This window comes from Tursiops truncatus, chromosome 12 (genome assembly GCF_011762595.2).
Source record: "Tursiops truncatus isolate mTurTru1 chromosome 12, mTurTru1.mat.Y, whole genome shotgun sequence".
In the NCBI taxonomy this organism is placed as follows: domain Eukaryota; kingdom Metazoa; phylum Chordata; class Mammalia; order Artiodactyla; family Delphinidae; genus Tursiops; species Tursiops truncatus.
The window spans coordinates 33,694,514-33,709,017 of record NC_047045.1 but is presented as its reverse complement, the minus strand read 5'-3'; the positions used below and the strand labels follow the sequence as shown (position 1 = coordinate 33,709,017).

The 14,504-nt window shown below is 32.9% G+C and overlaps 1 protein-coding gene across 1 annotated transcript in view; it reads right to left on the bottom strand.

Annotated features, from left to right (window-relative positions):
- GRIK2 (glutamate ionotropic receptor kainate type subunit 2) overlaps nt 1-14,504 on the bottom strand; it is a 1,042,171-nt gene that overhangs the window by 140,369 nt on the left and 887,298 nt on the right. The window contains exon 20 of the mRNA XM_073789463.1: nt 3,174-3,397. Within this exon, the coding sequence (XP_073645564.1) occupies nt 3,174-3,397 (224 nt within the window). The remainder of the gene's footprint in view (nt 1-3,173; nt 3,398-14,504) is intronic.

Here is a 14,504-nt window from a genome sequence, read left to right as displayed (position 1 = left end):
ATTTTAGAACTTTGTTTTCTGAATTTCAGTGAAAATAAAATAGATATCTGAGAATTTTTTAATGTAATTTGTCTTTCTTTTCTTTGTAGGACATTAGGACAAAGAATATACATAAAGGAAATGCCATACTTATTTTGACATCAGTAATGATGTTAATATGTTCATCCGTGATCTCTATATGGCATAAGACATAATCTTTTTTCACAGATAAAATAAAAATGCTACATTTATTTTGAATTGATAACAAATAATCATGATGTCATTTTGGTTAGAAAGGTAATTAAATTCTACAATTGAAATTTAGACATTTTCCTGTCATTCGCACATCATGAACTACTTTCACGGTAGCAAGAGTGCAATACCAGGTCAGAGTGGATTTTACTTATACAAAATCATCTGGTTTTGGAGGTTCAGTTTAGAATTTAAATGGACTCTACTCAAGAAATTTTCTTTTAATCTGAGTTTTAGTGTGTTTTTTAATTTGACAATATTTATACAAGATTATAATAATGTTGAGAATTGAAGAAAATATTCTGAGATAATCTGTAAAGAATTGATTTTTATATTACATATTACTTTACCAAGAATATGTATTATTTATTACTTAATATAGGATATCCTATATTATTTATTATTTAATAGAATATTTGTTATTTGCCCATAAATGAAGATAAAAAACTTCATTTCACATCATTGAATAAGATGCTGAAATAGAATCATTTTCAAATCCATTCATTTAATCACTGACAAAATTCAACAGTAATATTCTAAAATTCAAAGACCCTAAAAAATGGCACACCAGTTAATGTTATGTTCTCAGATAGAAAGACATGGATGAATTTCTTTCGTGTAAAATTAATACAGGTTATCATAATTTTACAGATATTATATTATTTGATATAAAGTGAGAGTTTTAGAAATATTTAGAAGTTAGATTAGTGCATATCCATACCACATGTCTCTATTTGCTAATATTCTTTTAAGCTGTAAAAAAAATTCAGATGTTTCACTATCTGCTTTTGAATCTAATTTTAGAAGATTTGGGCTCAGAAAATTAGAAATATCTAAAATTTCTAATTTGAAGTAACACAATAGTCTTTGCTTAGGATCCCCTGGAAACTGCTATTAGAACTTAATTCAGCTTGACTGATGGCCACACAATTGCCTCACAACTGTCTCAGGACATGTTCCTCTAGGCTTTATTTATATCCTTCCTGAGAACTTTAGTTAATTTGATTAAGAGGGAACAGGTGTACCTGCAGACATCAAGAAATGTTTTTTCTATACTTCAGAATATTTATTTTTTTCTTTTTGTTCTGTGGGAAGGCTGTAGAGTTCTCTAGTCATTGAATTATTTAAGCTGTAATCTGTGAACTCACTTCTCTGCACACATATAAAACAGGAAGCCTTGTGTTGGTCACTATAAAAAAGATGCAATTGGTCCAAAGATGCTCAAAAATGAGAAGGCTTTTTTATTTGTACAAGCTATGGAAAAAACTGGAGCTAAAAGTTTATGAACTTCATACTCCAAATTCTCATTTGGGGGGAAAAACTCTAAACTTCAAATAAAAATTTTAACTCAATCTACCATATTGCTACAAATGCTATATGCATATATGGTTCCAATACAAATTTTCAGTCAAATACAAGTGATAATTTTCTGAAGGACTCGTGTTAATATTGAACCTATTAGATAGAAAATTATAATCTGTATAACATTTATGTGTAAATGTATCAGAAATATCTATGTGCATAACTATAAAATGTAAACATATAAAAATATATCAAAAATATTATGCTACTTCTAAAATTGATTTTATTTATTTTTTAATTGAATAAGCATTTTTCACTGCTTGGAACAAAAATATGACTTCATTAAAAAAAAGTTCAAGGAAGGACAAATATCCTTAGTGATAATTGATCAGAAGAAACCACATAAATTAACTGAAAAAATAACCCACATATTTAATACTTAATTTTGAATTTAAGGCAAAAATATATTTATACAAGTATTATTATCAACATGAAAAAATTATATGTAGCATTCTAATTCATCTTGGATTTAGAGTTTTCTGATATCTGATAGAATATAAAAATTCAAAGACTATAATGAGTATGTGACTCCCAAAGTCATTCCAGTAACAGTAGAGCTCTGAGCCCAGGGATAGTTTTAATCTCCTTAATTAAGGCAAAAATAAGCTAAAGCATATCAAAATAATCTATCTGTTGAAAATTTGGTAGTGAGGTAAGCATAAATGAAAAATTATTACAAATTTCCACTTCCAGAGTAACAATAAAGTAGCAAAAGCAACATATAGAGCTATATCATAGATTTTAAAAGCCATCATAAAAATATGTATTTTTTCACTTAGGCATTTGAGTTTCTGATGTTATGATTGAAATATACCCTACATGTCAACAAAAATAAGGCAATTTATGGGCTTCCCTGGTGGTGCAGTGGTTGAGAGTCCGCCTGCCAGTGCAGGGGACATGGGTTCCTGCCCCAGTCTGGGAAGATCCCACATGCCGCGTAGCGGCTGGGCCCGTGAGCCATGGCCGCTGAGCCTGCGCGTCCGGAGCCTGTGCTCCACAGCGGGAGAGGCCACAACAGTGAGAGGCCCAAGTACCGCAAAAAAAAAAAAAAAAAAAAAAAGGCAATTTTTTGTGGTGATATATTCTGTGAACAAAAAAAAAAAAAAAGAAAAATTTTATGTAGAAAATCATGGTCGTCTTTTTATACTTAAAATGCTTATTTTTAATTAGCCTTTGTTTTTAGAAGCCTCCTTTTAAATGTTACCACTTTGATTTTTCTTATAACTGTTTTATTAATTCAAATAAATAAAACATAGTGTTTTGCTACCTGGTTCAAGATAAATTTTCAAAATGAAGAAATAATTTTTATATCACTGTGACTTGAACTGTTTCTAGCTTCTTATTCAGAAGAGTAAACTCTACCACACTTATAGCTTACTGACACAGCCAGCATGCTTTCTGCCAAAAAGGCATCAGAGTACATTATAATAAGTTATATGACTCTTAAAAGTTCATTATTCTCCAGCACCCCACGGGAAATAAAGGAAAAGAAAAGTAACATTGATTGTGACTTTTGACAATTATTAGTTAGAAAAAGGAGGTAACAATTGCCAAAAAAATCACAAAAGTGAGCATGTTACCTGGCTATGACAAAGAGCACACAACTGACACCCAAGTAAGCCAGCAGAATATACATCCAGATATCAGGGGAGAGAGGATTCAGGAAGGAGAAGACGCCTGGGTTTGTACCATTGGGCTTGCGGTACAAAATACTTATTCCAAGTGTCATAAAGGGCTTGGAAAAGTCGATGACCTTCTCTCGAACGTAGGTAATAGCCAGTGGAGCAACTGCAAGGTCAGCTTTCTGTAGAGAGAAACACAAAAAAGGAAAAAAAGTGTTCTAAGTCACAACAAAGTAGTAACAATATTAAATAAAACAAAGACTTTACACTCAAGAATTGTCTCAGCAACAGTCATGTTAACACTTAAAGCATTCTTAACTCTGAAGTGAAGCATCTGATTTACTCTGCTACTCATTTCAATGAGTTTCTAGATTAACAAATCAGCAGTTATTGCAAGTAGATATAGAAAGAAAAAACTGTATAGGATAGAAAACACTGAAGAAACCATTGTACATTTAGTACCTGGATTATTATGCTACTAAACCTGCTCATAATACTTTTAATTTAAACTTTAAAAACAACATCAATTATGATTTTATAAATACTTTGGTCAAACTGTAAATAATAATAACTACCTCAAATTATTTAGCTGATAATTGAGAAACATTTATTTTTCTGGTTTTAAAACTACAGAGCACAGTTAAAATGTTTTATTCTTTAAATAGTTAACATTGTGAAAATCTTCTTTTAATGTGATTTTGTTTACGGCCCCTGAATTTTGTTACTATCTTCCTAATTTGTTTTATATTATTTAAAGAAAATCCTTGCAGCCTTGCCTAAATCGCATTAGGAAATGATTTTTCAATTGTCACAAAGTTGCTAATTTTCCAGGTAGCTTAAATATGTTAAATTACTAATGCTTTTCACTCGCCATGTTTTAACCATCTGTCAGGGATGAACTTAAGCTCTAACATATTGAAATAAATAATTACAATGTTTTGAAGTAACAAAGGCATCTATTCCAACCTATGATGGAAATCTGTATTTCTGTATTTCTGTTATTTTTATAACCATATGGAGCTTTCAGAGAATATATGGAAATGCTCATCTTAAAGAACTACAGAAAGATGTACAACAGAATGAAATTGGTCCTTGGGCTTCCCTGGTGGCACAGCGGTTAAGAATCCGCCTGCCAGTGCAGTGGACACGGGTTCGAGCCCTGGTCCAGGAAAATGCCACATGCCGTGGAGCAACTAAGCCCATGTGCCACAACTACTGAGCCCACGTGCCACAACTACTGAAGCCCGCGCGTCTAGAGCCCGTGCTCCGCAACAAGAGAAGCCACCGCAATAAGAAGCCCGCGCACCACAACGAAGAGTAGCCCCCGCTCTCCGCAACTAGAGAAAGCCCGTGCACAGCAACGAAGACCCAACGCAGACAAAAATAAATAAATAAAATAAATAAATTTATTTTTTTAAAAAAAGAATGAAATTGGTCCTCTACTGTTTCCTTGTCTCAGGGATTATTGGAGGACTTAAGGAAGAACCTTCTCTGAGAGGCTAAGTTTGTTGACAATATTATTCTGAGTATGTGTTTGTGTGCACTTGTGCATTGCAGGTGGGTGGTGGTGAGAGATGCTTGGATAGAATATCTTTGAGAGTAGCAATGGAGAGAGAAAGATATTTCCTAACAACCAACAAGGAAAAACAAATCTTCAGTGTTCTGGCAAGAGTACAATCATATTTCACATTCATAAGTCAAGGAATGTCAATTTAATAATAATAATTGTTCATACTACTTGAGCATTTGCTATGCAACAGGCATTGTGCTAAGAAGGTTACTTGAATTGTTACATTTAATTCTTATGCAATACTACTGTTATTCCCATTTTTCGATAAGGAAACAAACCAAAGAAGTTAAAAACGTGTTCATTGTCATAGAACTAATTGAGCATTGGAACCAGGGACATAAACCTAAGCTTTTGGAATCGATACCTAGAACTAACCATGTCATGCATCTCAGAAACCAGAAGTGGAATCATGGAGACATCATTCATTCATTCATGTAGAATGAACGTAGAGGTGGAAAGGGAAATATATAGAAGCAAGGGCAGGAATTGATACATTATAGTCTCAGAATTTAGATGGTCAGATGCAGAGTTCATGCAAATAGAGCTTTTTCAACAAAGGGGAGATGGTTTGAAAAAGTAAACAAGTTTGTTAGGGAAGGAAAGTGATAATATAAGAAACAAGGATTCCAGGTTAAAAAAAAAAAAGGAAAAAATAGAGTGGTGGTTTGCTCCTGATTTGGTGGTTGAATTCAGCATAGTTTATCATGTGCCATTTAACTTTGCAACCCACCCTCCTCCTAGGCACATGGAAAGCAAAATTTCACCACATATAAAACGTGTCAGTGAGTATGCTTTAAACTGGTAAAGTACTTTTAAATTCATAATATATATCAGCAAAAGTTAGGAAACAATTCAAGTAACATATATTAAAACAAAACTACTGTATTATTCCAAAAATGTTGTTCTACAGGTATATATTAATAGGATTGACTAGACATACATCAAAATTTACTTAGCATTGCCTTAAAAAGTTATATTCTAATTATTAAAGGGAAACAAACAAACAAAATATATAGTATGCTTTCAATTATAAAAGAAATTAGTCGCTTGAAACAAAATATATAAACACACACTTTTAACCATTTAATTAAAAAAAAGTACAGACTGGTGCATGTGTATAAAGGAATAATATTCAGCAACATAAAGAACTGAGCTATCAAGCCATAAAAAGACATAGAAGAACCCAAAATGCAAATTGCTAAGTGAACAACGTGTATAAAAAGACTACATACTATATAATTTCATATATATGGCATTCTGGAAAAGGCAAAACTATAAAGACAGTAAAAAGATCAGTGGTTTCCCAGTGTTCAGGGGAGGGGGAAAGTGATGAATAGGTAGAGCACAGAATATTTTTAAGGCAGTGAAGCTATCTTGCATGACACTGTAATGATGAATACATGACACTATGCATTTATCAAAATCCATAAAACTGGAAAACACAAAGAATGAACCCTAATGAAAACTATGGACTTTAGCTAATAATAATGTATCATAAATGTTCATCAATTGTAACAAATGTACTACACTAATGGAATCTGTTAATAAGAGAAATTGTAGGGAAAGGGGGTAGAATAGAAGAAGATATATGGAAACTATTTTCTGCACAATTTTATTATAAACCTAAAACTGCTCTTAAAAACCTATTAATTACTTTTAAATAAGAGCAGGTTGTTTTAACCACACCCTTGTTAGTAGAATTCAATGTATTATATGTTGATTGATTAATTAATTAGAACTAGGTTGTTAACTACTGACAGTAAAACACACAAAATTTATCAAATATCAATTGTCAAAAATAAGCAGTATCTAATTGCACACCAAGTACATTTTTTAAATCCATTTACAAAATGAGATATCAGGACTACCTTGCAGCAATAAAGATGAGCACTTATTTACACATTATACCATTATCTGTGAATAAGATCTATCTTCATTACAAATCCATTAATAATATAATTATTTTGGAATCTAATCAAGATGTTATTATATTAAACAGGTTTATAGTGAGAGATGTGGTATTTTCCCATCAAATATCATGTTATTAAAGACAGAGCATTTGGAGAAAAGACCTTGATGGCAAAATGGAATAATCCCAGAACTTTTAAACCTATTCTTTGAAAACAGATTTAGTCACTGATTTTTTATTTTAAAGAATAAAGTATTCCTGCATTAGAAAGAGCCAGTAGTCAAAATTGATTTAAGAAAGAAACAATTTCATCAAAAGAAAAATAAGTAAATTGTTATGTGTCACATGAATAGTATTGATACAAAGAAAAGGGAGAGCTCACTTCTACCACCGGACGGGGGCAGAGAAGACCATTCCAAACAATTATACTTGCATTACATCTTGAAGAAGGAGTCTGAGATGACAGAAGTCTGAATTAGTAGGAGGAAAAAAAGAATATCTTAGCAGTAGCTAGCATCAAATGGGTCTACTGTGGGCCAAGACTGTGTTGTATTCTTTGCCTATAATACTTCCATTAATTCTCACAACAGCTCAAATTTGTACTGTGATTTCCTTTTTTACAGATGAAAAAACCAGAATCATGAGAGTTTAAGGGAAGTACGATCCCAAAGATGACTTAACCATATTCATTTCCCACCATTTTTCTCTACAATCATTCAAATGCATCATATTCCCCTGCCCCCAAATGATCTCCCCTTTTCTCCACTATAAGACACATCTGTAAGACACATCTTATAAATCTATAAGACACATCTCCGATTCTTTTTCTCCAATGTAGCCTTCCCTGAACATTCTGTACATATTAATTTCTCCTAAGTAAATTTTTTATGCACTTATAAACTTAACCATATAATTTAACATGTAACAATACTTTATGTTGTGTTTTTTCTGAGTTTTTCACATGTAAGTCACCTAGTATGATGAGAGGTTTGAATGCACACATTGTTGCAACTGTATTATGAGAGTATAAGCACTTTGAAGCCTGCAGGCGTTCTCTTCGATCAAAGCACATAACACTGAACTGAGAAAATGGTAAAGTATTCCTCCCTGGAAATTTCACAGAGATGCCTAGGCAGCAGCTATCTTATTAATTTAATAAGCATTAATTTACTATTCTATCATTCTATGTGAAACTCTTCCAAATTGTCTTATTTAGCCCTATGATCATAATCAATCTAACACCTCTAGGGTATTGGACAAAATTTGACACTAAGGAATTGCTTAGTAAATGTTTGCTGAAAACAGTTTCAATTTAACTTACTAAAATGTTCAAAGAAAATTAAAAGGAAATCAGAGACTTTTAAAATTAAACTTTTCTGATCTTGCTCTAGAAATGAGATTTATTTGTACATTAATATAATTTCTAGTGAACTAACCATCTAGGGAGAACAGAATAATTCTTTTTATGGAGTTATATAGCTAATAGTGGCCCTTTGATTAAAGTCCCATTAAAGATTAAAGAAGAATGGTAAAATTTATTAGTCTAAGTTCTAATTCCCTAATACAAAAATTAGATAACAAAGCATATCTTCATGAATGGCACAATGACCGCAAATTTGATCATGTTGAGAAAACCTTCGTAATGAAGTCCTAAGAATCAAAGAACATAACGCTGTTATGTTATAATATGTGATCTGGTCAGTGAAACATCTTATGCATACTTCTGAAAGGTCTTGTAATTTAACAATGGAAAACCAGTTCTAAACACTGTTTTCTTTTCCATAATGTTGTGAAATGCTTAGTAAATGGGTAAAATAATTAAAGTAGTAAGTGCATATGAAAAAATTGGAACATTTTAATTGATTTAGTTAAGAAATTTAAGCTAGTTAGTTATGTATATTAATTTTAATATCACTTATAAGTGACAGCACACTTTCCCAAATTCTTCACAATGTATGATGTGAACAAATGCTTTACCTCTGTGGGCACTTTCAGGGAAACACAGTTCACCTTCTGCACACATGGCGTACCCGCTCCACCACTATCCTCCCAGTCATACTGTCTGGACTCTTGCAGTGACCTCTTAATTGATGCCCTGCTTTCATTCTTGCTCAGTTAGTGTCTATTTTTCATCCAAAGACCAGAAAGGTCTTTTTAAGCACATACCAGATTATCACTTCTTGCTCAGAATCTTCTACTGACTTCCAGCACACATAGAACACACATAAAACATAAGCTTATATTTGAAAAATATGCCTTATAGTTACTTTTCACCAAACCAAGTAGTAAACACATAGTACACAATGGAAAGTAACATAGTCAGTTGAGTTATTAACTAAATAAGGAGAGTCCTTTCACACTTGTAGGACCTGAATAGGGACAATTAAGAAAGCATTAAACACAAACAGTAGTAGATTCAGCTGCTGCTTCAGCAGCTGTCGTTTTATTAATGCTTAACTAAGCCTGCTGATAATTTCAAATGATATTGACTAAATCTACCGACCTTGCCACAAATGACAAATAAAAAATAAACTTCTCAACTGATAATTCTTCAGAAGAGCTACAGCTCCAAAACACTGATTTTTTTGTGTGTGTGTGGCAGGGGGTGTTTGTTTTTATTTTGTTTTGTTTTGTTGCACTCCCATCCGTATCTGATTTAATTGTAAGCTCTCAATGGATGGTTTATAAATAATAATGTTCTTGTACTAAAATTGTTACAATATCTCTTCTCTCACTGCAATATTTCTATGAGATTTATTTATTTTTTAATGCATTAATTGAGTTAGTTTAGCTCCTTCAGAAAAAAAATAGGTTCATAGAGATTGAGGGTTTTTTTTCACATTGATAATTTCAGGAAAACTAAATTTCTATTAAAAACAATTGGAGGGCTCCCCTGGTGGCACAGTGGTTGAGAGTCCGCCTGCCGATGCAGGGGACACGGGTTCGTGCCCTGGTCCGGGAAGATCCCACATGCCGCGGAGCGGCTGGGCCCGTGAGCCATGGCCGTTGAGCCTGCATGTCCTGAGCCTGTGCTCCGCAACAGGAGAGGCCACAACAGTGAGAGGCCCGCGTACCGCAAAAAATAAAATAATAATTAAAAAAAATAAAAACAATTGGAAATCATGAATATTAATACTTCAAAGTGGAATTTTGTATACCTGTTATTCAGGAGCAAAGCATTGAATGATGGTGTTTCTGACATTTTCTTTCTGGATTTTTGGTATTACAGATTTCCTAATTTTAAAATAATTAATGTCTTTTAAAATTATAGATTAAGTGAAAATATTTTATTCTGCTAAAGACAATCACCTAAATAGGAACGATATTCTATTACTTTCTACAGTTCCTATGGTTATATTTAAACATACATTAAAAACAACACAAGAAAAAAATTCTACTATATTACTCAAAATGTTATTATGTATTCATCAAGCAAGTACTTGAGAAGTGAGAGATGTTGAATCACTTCTTTGACACAAACTTATACGCAAGTTTCAAAATAGAAAACTAGAAACAATTCAACATGCTATTTAAAATATCAGATTATTTCTTGAGCCTATAAGACATTCATACAATTCATTGTTACTGATTTAAGCTACTATTTCACCTATATATTGTCAGCCAAACCTGTTTTCATTTCCCAGTTTAAATGCTCTGGTAACACAACCAGTGGACCAAGAAACAACTACTAGCACTAGAATGGATGACTATGATCTACAAGGAACCCTCTTAATGGAACTGTGAACTTATAATTCTGCTCTAGTAAACCATTCTCCAGTGGACAATGGATTAAGTACATTGCATTTCCAGGATCTATTTTAAAATAATAGGTAAATTATAACAGTTGTAAATAATCAATGCAATTAAATTATCCAATTATGATTAGTTTATGTTAAAATTGGACATTACTTAGTTTAGAATAAATTTACTAAGAATATTTCTCACAGTAACAAACATTCCTTCACAAAGAATTATCAAAATTCAGCTATGCACAAGGCCTGGGCAAAGTTTAGGATACAAAGGTGTTTATGACAGTCTCATTTCTCAGGTGACAGCAGCATAGGGAAGATTAACATGGAAACAAATAATTGAAAAGTTCTAATAAGTCCTTCAGTTAAAGTATGTAAGGTACAGTTGTGCTACAATTTTACTGGCTTGCCCAATTGTTACTCTAATGGGTTAATATAAAAAGATATTCATTATTGGAATTTACATTAATCCTGCAAAACCTGGAGTTGAAATGGGACCAATACATAAATGCTCCATGGGTAGTAGTATTAAAGAAAGTGGAATGAACTCAAGAGGGAAACGTGTGCGGCATATAACCCATCTTAAAGCTCCGGATTATTTATTCTTCATCACTGGATTAACAATAACAACAATAACTATGCTGATGAGGTTAAAAATTAAAGTGACCTTTACAGTGATTCATTCTTCAATATGAGAGGGCATAAGAAGAGTTGAATAGTGGATAGCACTTGCAAACCACATAAAATAAACCAAAAGATGCCCCCAGCTCAACCTCTTCTATTTGTTTTTCCAGATAAAATACAAATAAACATTAGATACTTTTCCTATATAGCCTCATTATCTTACTTAAATGCATTTGTTAGACTCAAATATTAGAGAGAATATATGATCTCTGTATAAGCGATCTGCATAAACAATATCTTCTGTATATTTTCCAACAGAACAGGGATAACATTTTGCTACATAGAACATACCTCTCCCAGAACTTGCTTTGCAAATAGATTTACATCATATGCTGAATTACTAAGCAAACTTATCTGAGTGCATCAAATCTAAACTATAAATTTACTTAATTCCCTACATTCAAAAGTCTGTATTATATGCTTATACTTACAACAAATACAAAGTACATATTAGTATTTGTTAAACAGATAAACTGTTAAAATAACATACACAGTAAGAAAGAACTTTGGGCAATAAAAATATTTACATATATCTAAACAGCTAGCCTGTGTTGCATCTGGATATAGTTACAATTAATTCTCTAGTGAAAAATATTTTGTAACATATTTTCTCTGGTTTCCATGATTAATGAAATTCCTTGAATCTGTACTATTTAATTGTTTTATAAAGGTTTTACCTGTTTATTCAATATGTGTTAAAATGTTTGAGGTATGAGGAAACTTAGAACCCTGATATCTATCTGAAACCATTCATTCACTCATTTATTCAACAATTTATTATCGAACAATTCACTAATTTATCCAACAAGTATTTATTCTTGATTGACTGCTTTGTAATAGGAGCTGTTCTAGATGCTCATAGTACTGCGAAGACAGAAAGTGAAGAAGACAGACACTGAGCATGAAACAATTAGAGGCTATAATGTCAGGACGTGAAGAGTGCTATGAAGGAAGATAAAGCAAGGTAAGAGGTAAGAGTGTAACTAGGGAGAAAAGGAGGGCACTATTTTTACTAAGATGAACAGAGGAAACCTCTCCAAGGTCCTGACATTTGAGTCCACACTCAGTCAAGTCGCGGATAAAGCCCTGTGAGGTTCTGATCAGAGTTCCCCTGGCAGAGGGATTTGTAAGTTACAAAGGCTCTGGGGTAGAAACAAGCTGGGTATGCTGGAGGAGCAGCAAACATGTCTCCAACCCTCCCAGCTCCTCCGAGTTTAATCATCTTGTTGATCCTCTCCAGAAAATAGAAACATTACATGACAAAACACTCCAACCCTAAACAAAAGGTGTCAGACTTAGAAGAGAAAACTTGTGTCATTGCACCTCTCATTTCACTCTTCTATGTTTTTTTCCACTAAAAGGAAATAATACCATTCAGGTTTATTATCTTACCTTTACCCTATAAATGTGATCTCTATAAATTCTTTCATTCAAATTCAACTGCAACAAAGCTATTTAATTGTGCCTTAGAATTTTTTAAAATACTATACTACCTATTAAATATTTAAGAAAAACATCATTTTTGTGGTAACTCAGCCCTACAGAAATAATAATAGAAAAAGAGTAATTACACTGTCCACAGTATTTCTGAACTTGTGACATGACCTTATTCCTATATCACCTCTGTGATCACATGCCTCTATAGAAATTCCCCATTGATTAGTAAAAACAGCTTTATCATTTTCTGAAAATATCACTGATGAACAGCAATTTCCTTCCAGAATAGTTGATTTTTCTAATAAGCCAAGTGTAATAACTGAGTTGAGACCACTTCCCCATGTTTGTTAATAAAAATTGAGGCCATTCCCATATTTGTTTATTAGAATTTAATATTATATCCCCATATATTTAAGGATGCTTGAATAACTCACAATTAAGTTTGAACATAAAGATTAAACAAGAAAATTCCTACAAAACAGCAAACAAAAACCTTTCTAATACTAACTGCTATAATTACAGTAGTGTTTGATAGTACAAAACTGGATGCAATATTAAGAAAAAAGCCTGTAAAGAAAGGTTAGAATTTTCTGTCTATTATTTTATCCAAACTGCCCCCACTTTGGTCCTTCTTTCTGCCTTCCTTCCTTCCTTCCTTCTCTCCTAACTCTTTCTCTTTTCTTTCCTCTTGCCTAAAACCAGAAAGAATTATTTTTTTGTGTGTGTTGTTAAAAACCCTATGCAATAGAATCAAATGTCTAATTTCAGATATGGAAGGATTTAAGACAGAGAGCATAAGCAAAAACTTTTCTATTGAATGGAAGTGGACCACCTACTAAATCTATCCATTGTACTAGAATTTCACATCTTGAATTTTTAAGAAATAATTCTAAGTTCAGAAATAGGCTGATACACAAAGGTGTTCTCTCAAGATCACCTGTAATCTGGGAATGCAAGTAGCTTCTATGCCTCAGAAGAGAATGGTTAATAAATTAGGGTACAGCAAGAAAGAATTACTATGCATTATTAAGCAGCATTTTGTGAAGTTTCCAGTGAAATGGCATGGACACTGCCAATGTCAGTGAGTATAGAAACACAATATTAAACATGAATTCAACTAAATAAAAACACGGTAAAGGTGAAACCTGCAGATTACATGCTTCTTGAGATATACCAACCAATCATAAATTAAAAAGCATTTTTAGATCTCAATTTATACAAGTAAACAAGTACTAAATAAGTAAATAAATACTATAAGACAACCAGAAAAATGTAAATAAGTACTGATGGTTGAGTACTTGATGTCATTAAGGAATCATATTTTTTCTATGTGATAAAGAGAGTATGGCCATTTAAAAAATTTTAGTTCCTCACTTTTAGTGATAAATACTGAAATATATGTATTATAAATGACATGATATGAAGTCTAGGATTTGCTTCAAAATAATGCAGGTGGCAAGCAAGTTTGTGGGAGTAGAGATGAAATTGGCCATGAGTTTATAATCCATGAGGCTTGGTGATGGGTACATGAAATTTAGCTTTACTTTTCTATTTGAACATGTTTTAAAAGTTCTATAACATAATGTTTAAAAAGTATAGAATCAAAAGTGGAAATAGGGCTTCCCTGGTGGTGCAGTGGTTGAGAATCTGCCTGCTAATGCAGGGGACACGGGTTCGAGCCCTGGTCTGGGAGGATCCCACATGCCGCGGAGCAACTAGGCCCGTGAGCCACAACTACTGAGCCTGCGCGTCTGGAGATTGTGCTCCGCAGCAAGAGAGGTCGCGATAGTGAGAGGCTCGCGTACCGCGATGAAGAGTGGCCCCCGCTTGCCACAACTAGAGAAAGTCCTCGCACAGAAACGAAGACCCAACAGAGCAAAAATAAATAAATAAATTAATAAACTCCTACCCCCAATATTTTCTTTAAAAAAAAAAAAAAG